Below are 13,761 nucleotides of genomic sequence, written 5' to 3' on the forward strand. Positions count from 1 at the left end.
TGCAGATAAGACCTAATAATTAACCTGATTTTCTCAAGGTTGAATAAAAAATGCCAGTCACAAAGACCATAGAGTGCATTATTCCATCCATGTGAGGTGTTCAGAATGAGAAAATTCACAAATACAAAAAGCAGATTAGTGGCTTCCTGGGTCTTGGTGAGTGGGACTAGAAGGATAAATGCAGCAGCTCTCGTTATGAGGTCTAGGGGAGAGAGGGATTACATGCTCAACATTCAGATTATGTTCTACAGTCCAAATGTTCTCGAATTGAACAAGTCTGTGAATATGCTAAAAATCATTACACTATGTTTCTAATGGATAGATATTATTTATAGTAGATGAATCTTTTTCAAATAAGCTATGTTTCTGCTTGGTCTTGGCATAAGAGAAACTCAAAAGAATACAAAATACTTTCTCTGCCACAGGAAATTAATCCATAAATAACATTCAAGTTTTACTGGTAGGTGACTGCTAACTGGCTATATATCCATGTCCAGGCATTATAAGGGCTGGGTAAAGCTGAAGCCTGAGAGTTGATAATACCTTATTTAAAAAGTCACCCATCATAGTTTCTTTCTTAAGAGAATGGAAGAAATAGGGAAAAAAAGAAGGAAGATGGAAGTAAAACAATGAGTTGAGAATTCACTAAGAAATCAAATCAAAAATGGTTACATTTTCTCACAGTATAAATCATGCATATCGTAATCAGTTGTGCCAGTGGACGTGTTAAGATTATAAGAGAGTGGAACCATGGGTGTAGCACAGTTAGAAGAGTGCTTGCTCGGCAAGCATGAAGCCTCAGCAGCACAGAAAGCAGGTGTGGGGACACACCTGTGACCCCAGCCCTCAGGAGGTCACCCTTGGGTACATAGTGGATTCAATACTAGCCTAGCTTACATGAAATCTATGTGTCAAAACAAGGTAAAGAGGGGGAAAGAAGGAGAGAAGCAGGACTAGATTAAAGAGGATAGCCAATTGAAAAAACAAAGAGTACCTCCTGGGGGAGTCCCAATGCTGCTGCCAAGACCCAAAATAGCCATCTTGTGAATTCTAGGCAGCAGCATCACTGCAGATTCTTCTTCCCTTTCCCAGTGGGGTACTTTGACTGGCTCCAGGTGGACATTCTCCAGACCATCTTGCTGTAGGTTTTGGTACATGATTTGGATGGCTTTCTCTAGGTTCTTAGAGCCACTCAGTCTGGGCCCAACAGTATCAACTAGAAATCCCAAACGCTCATAGGACCGGTTCTGGTATTTACCATAAACAGCAAGGTTGATAATTGCTTTAGCAACATCTTCATAGCTGGCTATTTCATTTTTTATTTCTTGAAATGTTCTCTGAGAAATGTCATTCTTGTATATAGCTTTTCCAGAGTTCAGGGATAAAAGGTGAGCAACACCAACAAACATGAAGAAAAGGGACTTCATTATTTCCAGTTGTTCTTCTTCCTGAGAGAAATAAGTAAGAAACATGTTTTAGGAAAAAAGAACCTCACAGGTATCTATCCGCCCATAATCCATGGCCTGCTTTTCAAGCAGCATTCCTCTGCCTTTTCCAACCATCATCCGACGTTCCCCATCATATTCAAACAATATAGTTCCTAGGAATAGACAAGTTGAAGAACAACAATTGGCTTTATTAATAGAGTGGTGTGTATCAAACCTATAGAATCACTCATTACTAAAGGACAGACAGACAGATAGATAGACAGATAGACAGACATACAGAGAGAGACAGAGAGAGGGAGGGAGGAGGAAGGGAAGAAGCATGGTAAAAATGATGCTGCCTACCCCTCCCTCTTAATGGAGCACTACTCAACTGGAGGTCCATCTTCCCTCTTAATGGAGCACTACTCAACTGAAGGTCCATCTTCCCTCTTAATGGAGCACTACTCAACTGGAGGTCCATCTTCCCTCTTAGTGGAGCACTACTCAACTGGAGGTCCATCTTCCCTCTTAGTGGAGCACTACTCAACTGGAGGTCCATCTTCCCTCTTAGTGGAGCACTACTCAACTGGAGGTCCATCTTCCCTCTTAGTGGAGCACTATGCAGCTTGGGGTGCATCTCCCCTCTGCCCAAATGAGCTTTCTTCTTTACCTGAACAACTTGACCTTTGAGGTCATCTCAGATGTCATTTTTTTCTCAGTACATTTCCTAATCCTATTTCCACTAAAAATACCTGATTCTTTTCAACAATATTTATTCAGCTATATTCCAGGAACTGTGATATGCTTTTAGAAGCAGAGAACTAAAACAAATGCAGAAACAAAGAGTGAGATTTGTTAGTCTTTAGCTCTGTGAGACCCATCACTGACATGATAGTAATAAAAACAACATAACACATTTTTGTAATAATTGCTATGTATTGGGCATTGTCCTCAGTACATTGCTCTTGTTATTACATTTAATTCTCCTAGTGGCCTCACTTCTGGAGGCACACTCTCATGACCTTTACAAATAAAGTGCATTAACACAGACAGACTAAGAAGCTGGGAATACATAAAGTTTTTCCAGTTCTTAGCACTGTGCTAAACGGTGCTGCTCACTTAGCACTTCAAGGAGTTCGGGTCCACAGAGTAACATGGAGACTGAGAATGAGTGTACCTAGTGCAGCTCAGTGTAGGAGCCAACAGTCCCATGGGCTCATTTTAACTTAATTAACATTAAATACAATTTAAAATTTAGTTCCAAGTCATTCAAGGCATTTTTCAAGTACTTAGTAGGCACATGTGACTAGTGGCTTCCACACCACACAGCTCAAACAGAATTGGTATCATGGTGGAAAGTTTGGATAATATCGAGTTAGACACCTTTTATTTATTTATTTATTTATTTATTTATTTATTTATTTATTTATTTATTTCTATTTTATTTATTTATTTATTTATTTATTTGTTTATTTATTTTTTGGTTTTCTTCGAGACAGGGTTTCTCTGTATAGCTTTGTGCCTTTCCTGGAGTTCACTCGGTAGCCCAGGCTGGCCTCGAACTCACAGAGATCCACCCCAGGCTCTGCCTACCGAGTGCTGGGATTAAAGGTGTGTGCCACCAACGCCCGGCTAGACACCTTTTAAATTGTGCATAACTTGTGGCTTGACTGGCCCTTCCAAGAGACATATCAATGTTTAATTGGCATCAGTAGAGTTATTGGGTAGTGAGACCTTTAAGTTTAGGTCTTGAAGTCCTACTTAATTAACCCCCCTGTTGCTGGAGGGCTTCTCTCCAGGTTCCCCAAGCCCCGCAGTCCCACAATCCACTTATAAAATAATCACTCAGACGCTTATATCACTTATAAACTGTATGGCCGTGGCAGGCTTCTTGCTAACTGTTCTTTTATCTTAAATTAACCCATTTTTATAAATCTATACCTTGCCACATGGCTGGTGGCTTACCAGAGTCTTTACATGTCCTGGCAGTGGCTGCAGTGTCTCCCTCCTCAGCCTTCTGCTTCCCAGAATTCTCCTCTCTCCTTGTCCCACCTACTTCCTGCCTGGCAACCTACTTCCTGCCTGGTCACTGGCCATCAGTGTTTTATTCATATAGAGCAATATCCACAGCACCCCCCTGAATGAACTGATGTTTTGTCACAGGAGTAGACTCTTTATAACCTTCTCCTCACAGTCTCTCATGTCCTTCTGCCACATCACCTTGTATTATGTTGTTAAACAACAACAAAAACACTTTATCAGATTTTCTAGCCTCCAAATCAGTGAGCCTATAAATTTCTGTTTATTACTAATTGCATAGTCTATGGTATTGTGTTACAAAGCACAAAAGAGACAAAGACAAGGTTTTTCAAATCTAACAAAAAAGTGTTTTTTATTTCCTTACCTTTATATAATTCGTTGTTGCCTCATTTTACAAAGATATTGGTCTGCAAAGCATTCAAAACCTGAAAGCTAGTCCTATACCACACATCTTGGAAACATAAAGTGTTATACAGATACATTTCAAATTCAACTGACAAATAATAAATTTTAAAAATGGCACCAACAACCTCTTTAAATTGCCTTTTTTCATCCCTTCATCTCTCTCCTTATCTGTCTGTCTTGCTCTTCCTCCCTCCTCCTCTTCTTCTACCTCTTCTTGCCCTTATACATATATTTCTAATCTTGTAGACATGCAGTATTTGAAATGTAGCTAGTCCAAGCTGAAATAGTTTTATTTTGCAGGTTTAAAAGTATACAACTACTTTGATTTTAAAGATGTAAATGTGAGAACAAAAGTATTCCAGATATGCTGGATTACTTAAAATACATGATTAACTTCATTTATTTGTCTTTAATACTTAATGTAGTATTAAGGTCAACAATGCTATAGCTCCATTCAGTTTTACACTATTCTTCAAATTCCCAATATTTCAGGACTTAGGGTCAATACTTAAATTCATTCTCTTATATTGCAACTTTCTTCTCCTCACCTTACTTCCATTCTCCTGCAAAATACCTCCACTCACTCTTCAGTGAGAATGTTTTAAAAATAACATGGAGCCCTATCCAACCAAACCCCCAAGCTGTTTACATCATCTGTGCTTCCATCATAACTGATGTTGGCTTCTATGTTTGTGTATAAATTTGTCTCTCCACCCTCAAAACAAAGTAGGATAAATGGTAGCACTACACCTTCAATTGCTAGATCCTATGTAATCACTCTGTACCTTTTCATATCTCTCTAGGTATTAGCTTCCTTAGAGTATGAGAGTGGCCTTCCCTCCTTCACAAACAAGCTCTAGAAATAAAAACTTGCTATAATACTTAAGAATTGTGAAAAGTATGGCAACTCTGCATTGTGGCTGCTTTTCTTTCTTATAATTGTTTATATGCATGTTTTTTTGTTTGTTTCCATAATCACAATACCTATGCACACCTTTAAAGGTTAAATTTTGTTAAACAATAAAAATAATGAAAATATTTCACCAGACTATATTTTTCAGATAGGGTTCACTAATTCTCTGGCTGCAGTCCTGGATTATTATGGAGAAGGAGGTTTAGCAGCAGCGGCATGCCTCATTCTGTGTCTGATTGTGACTGTGGCATGACCAGCTACTTCAAACTCCTGAGACTTTGGCTTTTCTGCCATAATGGATTTAACCTCAAACAATCAAAACAAATCCTTTCTATTAAGCTTCTTTGCCAGAGTTTTCACTGGCAAATAGAGGAGAAATGGCAATAGAGGAGAAAATAATATTCTTATCAAATCTTTTTGTTGTTGTTGTTAGGGTCCCATTTGGCCCCTCACCAAATCTTTTACTATTAGCACTGTACCACAGAACAACTCTAAAAGATCAGGGCTAATCTTAGAAAAATCAAAATGCACAACTTTATCCTATGAATGGTAAATATATGTCATTTGGGTGCCAAGAAAAGAGAGACTTAGATCAAGACATGAGTGGCACAACATTGAAGCCCGCTCTTCTAACGGCCCACAGAGCATGGGTACTCAAGTTGCAAAGGCTCACAATAGGCTCTGCAGACATGAAGGACTGCACATCCATCTCTTCTCAGTACAATGACCCTGGGCAGGGGCAGAAGGATTGGTGAAATCAAGCAAGCTGCAGTGGTATTTCTTTGGAATCCACAAAGGGAAAAAAAATTCTATGTTAAGAACAAAGACAAATACTATTTCTTGACTGAAACATTTTATTTTCTCTTTATTCAACTGGAAATGGACTTTTCTTTCATTTTAGGTCCTAACTTTTTTGTCAATTCATTTGACAAAAGTTTATTGAGCCATTTTAAGCTAGAGACTAAATATATGAGATAGTACCAAAGAACTGCCAAGCATCAGAAGAGACAGAAAGGAAAAGCCCTGCAACTGAGGTAGTCACAAAGTCTAGGTCAAAGAGGGCAGTTGGGCCTATGGCATACAGTGCTTAAACTGGGATACAAGGGAAGCAGGAGCTTCTTGATGGGCACCTGGAGAAGGTGGAACTGACATTCAATAGGAAACGAACATGCAAAGGGAGGGAAGCTTAACAAAATGTAGCCAGACACAACAAAGAAAGTGGTAAGTAGGTGGGTAAGTGGGAAAAAACATGGAAGACACAGCAGCAACAGGAAGAAGTATCCCCAGGAAAAAAGGGATGACACAGCAGAAGAAGAAAGAAGTATCCCCAGGAAAACAGGGATGACACAGCAGAAGCAGAAAGAAGTATCCCCAGGAAAACAGGGATGACACAGCAGAAGCAGGATGGAAGTATCCCCAGGAAAACATGGAAGACACAGCAGAAGCAAGGCAAAAGTATCCCCCAAGGAAACATCACTGTGTGAAGCTACAAACAGATGTAGCTAAGTATCTTGGAGGCCCTGACAACAGCTTGTGGGCAACAAATGCTGACTCTTCATCCACCACCGTGAAGCCAGGGAAAGATCTCCAGCACACCTGTCCTGAGTACAGAGAATGCACACAGGACCATGTCAGGACATGAAGCCAGGGAGAGATCTCTAGCACACATGTCCTGAGTACAGAGAATGCACACAGGACCATGTCAGGACGTGAAGCCAGGGAAAGATCTCCAGCACACCTGTCCTGAGTACAAGAATGCACACAGGACCATGTCAGGACATGAAGCCAGGAAAGATCTCCAGCACACCTGTCCTGAGTACAGAGAATGCACACAGGACCATGTCAGGACATGAAGCCAGGGAGAGATCTCCAGCACACCTGTCCTGAGTACAAGAATGCACACAGGACCATGTCAGGACATGAAGCCAGGAAAGATCTCCAGCACACCTGTCCTGAGTACAGAGAATGCACACAGGACCATGTCAGGACATGAAGCCAGGGAGAGATCTCTAGCACACCTGTCCTGAGTACAAGAATGCACACAGGACCATGTCAGGACATGGGCAACATATAAAATATCCCAAAGTCTCAAAAGAGACTTACTTATTACCTATCGGTTATTCTATAAATTTCTCAGAGAGAGAGAAAAAATGTACAAGTAGACAATGCATTAGTCAGGAATTCATTTTCAAAGAAACTCAAGACTTTCTTCCATTTAAAATCCCCCAAATACTAATAACCTAACTGAGAAAAAATGACCCAGCATTCTTTCATGCAATTATAGAACTACTTAAAATGCCTAAACTTAAGCTGCACATTTTAAATGTTCTTTATTCTTACACAAAGAGGGTTGAAATCATGTTCCTTTTCTTGAATTCAAACTATAGAAATAGTAAATGGAATATCCTTCAAAATGTTAAACAACTATTTTTAAAACTCATGCTGTATTGTGTCTTTGAATTAAGAAAGTTTAAACATGCACACACATGTACATATACACACATATAGTAACAGGTAACTTTGGTGCACTATTTTAGAAAAATTTGTTTTGCATTTTGCATATATTGCCTTCATAATCTATAGCTACAGTCTCTTTCACAAAAACAGAACTTTAAGATGTCATTTCTTTCTTTTCTACTTAAACCTGAAACCCAAAGTAACATTTCTCATACTCTGAATTATATCCTAATAATAGACTTATATTTTGAGGAAAGAAAGCATAATCCTTTGCTTCCATTTCTAAACATTTTTCCTGAAAATTCATTGTTTGAAAATGTCTCTGGCTCTGATAAAAATTCCAGAATGAATAGACCAGCAAGATGGAGAAAGACACAGAGGCAATGGGGTGTGCTGAAAGATGGGAGTGAGATTTAGAGTCTTCTGGGTTTTATTCATTTTTATTGTATCAGTTACTTTGTCTTCTAAAACCTGAATGTAGTAGTTATATAAAATGTAAGCATTTCCCCTAAATCTTTTATTGGTGATCAGGATTCACTGCTATAAATACAACTCTAAGTCTTTAATCAAGAACAGGGGTCAGATTAAAAAAAAAAAAAAAAAGACCAGAAATGCTAAATCCTCCCACAGATGCTGGCCCACAAAGATTCACTTCACAATTCCTGGGAACCCCCTGGATTTAGGGTGGTTATCTTTAGTCATCTTAAGGAAGAAATTTGTCTGTATTAAACTCAAAGCTTAATTAATATTGATCTTACGATTCCTGTAGCTTGCTCTCTAGTTACTTATTTAGTCAAATCAAGACCTTACTCTATGCCATAACATTGCACCACAATTTGAAAAAGGATCAAAAAACAAGAATGATTCAAATTCCCACTACTAACGGTGAACACTGAACTACATATTCGGTGTTCTTTCTTTCTTTAGTAGCTGAACTGAACCTCAGGTAGGCTAGGAGTACAAAGTGTCTAGCTCAGTTATTCAAGCTAGTTAGTCTCCATATGGATGATGCTATGCACAGGAAGCATTTTGAGTATGTATATTGTGGAGGGCAATCATTTAAATTGTAATATAGCTGTAAGAATCTTAACAGGATATATACGTACTGCTATAAGGATGACAATCTCTATAGGAAAGACACTCCTATATTATAACTGTTTTTGTTTTTGTGCCATTTGATTTTGAGGCAAGGTCTTCCTACACATCCCTAGGTGGCCTAATACTCACTATGGTACAGAGGCTAGCCTTGAACTCACACAACCCCCCACTCCTGTCTTAACTTCCTAAAATCTGAAATTATAGGAATGCACCACCACACTTGGCAGTTTTAACACCAGTTATCAGGGCCTTGAATGTAACTCTTTTAGACATAGGAATACAAAGTCATTTTTGTACAGCTATACTGCAAGTATCTTTTCAAGAAATAATTATTATACTGTTTTATTCAAACCTTTACTAAGAGCTGCTGGAACACCAGCACCCATGCCATGTGCAGCACAGAAACACTGCTGTCACGCCCCGGGTGCCTCTGCCACTGTCATCACTTATCACAGAAACTATTTCATTCTTCTTTTCTACTGTAGCCATGCCTCAGAACTCACATTTAAAAAATACATCATTATAAATCACAGTCCTTTAATCTCTCTTGTATACTGCAGCCATGATAACACATTGATTATCTGAAAATATACATAGATCAAATACAATGTTCAGGAAACTAAAGCAAGGTTTGCAATTGCTTTTTAAGAGTCATTGTGTTTCATGAGATGGAGAACTAATGATATAGGGGAACTGAATTAAGCAATCCTCTTCTTCCCCCTTCCAGTTGATCTTCTAGCCAGAGGAAGTCTTATGACTCAATCAGGAAGGGGTCATAGATGCTACATCTCTATTTTATAACCACAGGAACACGTCCAGGAGAACTCATCCTCCATCACTCAACAGCAAAACCACTACCATTCCTTTTACTTGAGAAAAGATACCCCATTTATCTCAGCCACTGTCACTTCAGTTTTATGCTCTTCTGGTCCACTAACACAGTTCCACAACTCAATTTCTCACATATGGTCTGCAAAGCTTCCCCAGTGCTCAGAAAACTCTAAACATCCAGCGCCAGACACAGATTCTTTGACTCCAAACCTTCTCTTCTATTTCCTATCCTAGTCTAGTCCCACTGCTAGTCACTGCATTAGGAACAACACTGGACTCTTCTCTCCATCAGGGAGAAGAAGTGAATACTTGGCTGAAGTTACCCCTCGCTCTCTTTCTTGACTAACCCTCCTTCTTTCCACTCACCCTCAGTTCACCAGTTCAGAAATTCACTATCTTGTATTGAACTGTGCCCCACCCTATCTCACCATCTTGCATTTAGTATATTTTCCAGCTGGACTGCTGTTTTGCTGCAAGATTTACATTAAATACAATTCAAATCACTCTTAGGTTTAAAACACATTTCCCCCTAAGCTGGGTAGTGGTGGCACACGCCTTTAATTCCAGCACTAGGGAGGCAGAGACAGGTGGATCTCTGAGTTCCAGGCCAGCTTGGTCTACAGAGCAAGATCTACAGGCACCAAAACGACACGGAGAAACCCTGTCTCGAAAAAAACCAAACCAAAAAAAAAAAAACAAAAACAAAAACAAAAACAAAAACAAAAAAACCACATTTCTCACTATTTGCTACTCAATGTCACAGTTATATTTTCTGTTATTATTTGAATAGTGGTGTCCTCTCCCAAATTCATGTTGAAATGCTATCTTCAATGCAACAGTATTATGAAGTGTTGCTTTGGGAAAATGATGAAGACACAAGGGCTCTGATATTATTAAATGATATTTAGAACCCCTACTAAATGGCTCAAAGGTGAAAGCAGTGATATCTTGTTCTGTGTATTCCACCATGTGAGGACACCATACTCATCCACTCTGGAAGATACAACTAAATCCATTCTTGAAAGCAGATACCCTCACCAGATACTATATGTCAGTATCCAGATCTTAGACTTCTGTTCTCTAGAACTATGAAAACAATCCTCTTCTTCAAAAGTAACCTAGGTGGAAGTATTTTTGCTTAAGCAACACACATCTGTGAATACAACCTGCTGTCTTCATAAGTCCCTATGCGGCAGACCCAGCAGGCTGTTTGCCGCAGCTTGTATCTTTATGCATCTCTGATTTTGCTTATATTGTTCTCTCTGCCCAAAGTGATATTGTATCAATTCTTGCTGGAAGAAGTTGGTGCAGCTTACCAGTCTCTAACTCTTAGGTATAGCTGGTTGCTGAACACCTCATGCTACTGTTCCATGTTTCATGTCTGTCACCATGCTAGACAAAAAAATACTTAGTGATAGTATTTCACTTATATAAAAATTAATGAAAAAAAAAAAAAGCCAGACAGTGGTGGCAAACACCTTTAATCCCAGCACTTGGGAGACAGAGACAGGCGGATCTCTGTGAGTTAAAGGCTAGCCTAGTCTATAGAGCGAGTTCCAGGACAGCCAGAGCAGTTACACAGAGAAACCCTGTCTTGAAAAACAAACAAACAAAAATTCATTCAACATGTTTCCCTCAAGGAATGTGTTTTGTTTTTACACACAACCAAATACACAGTATCTGTCAGTAAATATTTATAGAATAACCTAACACACTCATCAGGCAAGCATTCTTACTTCTGTACATGGCTCGGATTCATCACTCTAACAATTACTTTTCTCAGATCAATATGTGTTTGCGCCTGCTTGAGTATATTCAGAGTTTCTTCTACAAAGGGAGTTGGAAAACCTGAGACTTGGTCTGGCTATCTCTCTTTACACCTGTGAGTTTTAACAATTCATCTGAAGCGTTTCTTTATATGTTACATATAAAATGAGGGTTACCTTTCTGCTCTAATAATTTATTATGGATTTTCTTAAATATTTAACACCAATCACACTTCCCTAAGTCACCTTAGATCACACTCTCAATGGTTCACATTTTAAGTCATCACTCAATCTACTGATTTAGTGCTTTCTCCCACAAGCCAATTGAAACTGAACTTACTAAGGTGATTAAGAATGTCTTTGCTCCTAAATCCAATGAGCACATTTCTGTCTGTGTCATAACTGAGACCCCTGTCCAACAGGGCTGCCAGCCTCCTTCTTCTCACATACTCTTCTTCCTCAGTCTCTGCTGTCTTCCCAGAGGTTTTCCCCCTAGAACTGTCAGTCCTTTAAATTTTACAATGCTTACCCCTTGGCCTCCTTACCCCACCACAAACTCTAACATCTTCAGATGTCTTTCCCTCCAAGGCTTTACTTGCCATTGCTTGCTTGAGCTCACATATAGGTTAAGGAGTTCCTTTAGTGTGGACACCCCAGAGGCATCTCAAGCTCAACAGATCCACATGCTTCTTGATAACCTTCCCTCTAGTGTCCTCTCCTCTCTGAGTCCTATTCTAGAAGTATGGTATTTCTGCCATTCCAGTATGTGGAACTGTTCTAGGCCCCTCTGTCTTTTCAACTCTGCAGCCATCTAATCACTAAGCATCATGACATTTAATTTCTAAGCAGCCTTAACACCTTAACACTTTACCTTAATCTGAACTATCACAACCATCTCCATCTTCCTTTCCTCCCATTTACTCTGCTACAGCAGCCATTATGTAATTCGATTTTCTCCCTCCTCTTTCCACATCTTTCAGAAGACCCCCTTCTGCCTTCTAGATAAAATATCCAGCCTGGCACATCAGTTTCCTTCACCAGGCTCATCACTTGTCCATCTTCTCCCTATGTTTTTATGAATCAGCAAAGATAACTATTCAAAGTACCTCTAAGGTGCCATTATTTCTTATGTCTCAAAACCATAACATATGCTGATCCTATGGCCTGAACACTTTTCCTTTGCTAATCATCTGTCCTAGAACTCCTATTCACCTCTTTAAACTTTCAAGACATTCACTTGAGCTTTTGTCCTCCCTGGGAATCTCTGCTAGACTTCTAAAATCTGAGCTAGCTATGATTCACAAAATATGCTTCCATGTGCCCTAGTCAGACCTCTGCATATACCATTACTATACTTGAACAAATTTTCCTCCTATATTAGTTAGAGTTTATATTTCAGAAATGAAAAACCATGACTGTAGCATCCTGGGGAGGATAGGGTTTATTAAATCAATCTGAATTTAAAAGTAATGAACATACTTGTTTGATACAGGAAATCTAAAGACAGGATAGCATTCAAGGCTACATCATGTTTCCTGCTCACTGCTCATATCCAGGCCTAGAGTATAAGAGAACAAGTGGAACAGAAAGATAGGAAAAATATGCAACTGGAGGTTGAGGACAGAAAGTTTAAAGGTGCACACAAGTTGGGTGCTAAGAAAGCAGCTACAGTTGTTAAAAAAGACTAACACCATTGAAGTAAAACCTCTGCTCTCCACCAGGAAACAGGAGATGATGACCATTTAAGTGTAAGACTCACCCTTTGAAGACTTCAGCTTGTGAAATGCAACTTCATTGGAAAGGAAAGAACATAACCTGAGGATGCTATTGAAAGAGCTTAAGAACAACAACAATAAAATAAAAATTAAAATTAAAAAAACCTTTTTAGCAATTGCAAGTCTTCCTACCAGGAAGCAATAGTACAGGACCAAATACAACTATGGTCTTAGGAGACTAGACTCCATCTTGAGCTTGTTAACAAAACAGTAACATCCATAGCATCTCCATATGGAACTGGTTTTATGGGCATCAAAGATGCCAGAGTGAGGGATTCATAGCAGCTTGAACCAAGGTTCCAGAAAGTCACGCAGGCCAGGCAATGTGTGGCCCTGTTGGAACCTCCACAAGGAGATGCTAAGGTGTTGCTGTATGCTTACTGGTTTTCAGTGTTGCTTCAGTCTGATCTTTCCTTCATATGTTCCCACTTCTTGTTTTTAGAAAGGGACTTATCACGCAGTGCCATATTTACTTTGGCAATATAGTATTTGTTTGCTTGGGGTTTTTGATGTTATGGAGGCACACAGTTGAGAGTCTCTATTAAGTTCAAAAGATTCTGTGCTTGTAAACCATGGGACTGTTAAAGACTATAGGACTTTTGAAGTTGGAGTAAATACAGTTTCCTTTATGAGATGCACTTAAGCCTATGGGGGCCCGGCTAGAATGCTGTGATTTGAATGTGAAATGTGTGGTCACTTACTTCTCAGCTGGTGACCTTGTTTTGGAAAGTCATATTATAGAATCTTTGAAAAATGGAACCTTACAAGAGGAGGTAGACTGTTTTGGATAGCCTGAGTTTTATGCTCTGGCCTCACTTCCTGTCTGTTCTCTAGTTCCTGATTATAGACAAACGTGACCAATCATCTCAAATTCCTATTACCATGCCTTCCTTGCCATGATGGACTAAGCCTTCAAACTATGAGCCCAAATGAACTCTGCCTCCCTTCAGTTGCTTCTGGTCAGATAGTTGGCCACTGCAATGAGAAGAGTAACTGATACACATAGTAGACATTAAAGTTGTACTAACTGAAATAACTCTGCTATTTTT

At 39.3% G+C, this 13,761-nt stretch overlaps 1 protein-coding gene across 5 annotated transcripts in view; it reads right to left on the minus strand.

The window, feature by feature from the left end:
• Cpq (carboxypeptidase Q) overlaps nucleotides 1-13,761 on the minus strand; it is a 429,601-nt gene that overhangs the window by 338,050 nt on the left and 77,790 nt on the right. For all 5 annotated transcript variants that reach the window (XM_042264686.2, XM_076555949.1, XM_076555948.1 and 2 more), the window contains one exon: nucleotides 995-1,448. In XM_042264686.2, the coding sequence (XP_042120620.2) occupies nucleotides 995-1,427 (433 nt within the window). In that variant the 5' untranslated portion in view covers nucleotides 1,428-1,448. Of the gene's footprint in view, nucleotides 1-994; nucleotides 1,449-13,761 lie in introns of those variants that run through there.

Source organism: Peromyscus maniculatus, chromosome 20 (assembly GCF_049852395.1).
Source record: "Peromyscus maniculatus bairdii isolate BWxNUB_F1_BW_parent chromosome 20, HU_Pman_BW_mat_3.1, whole genome shotgun sequence".
NCBI classification, from domain to species: Eukaryota; Metazoa; Chordata; class Mammalia; order Rodentia; family Cricetidae; genus Peromyscus; species Peromyscus maniculatus.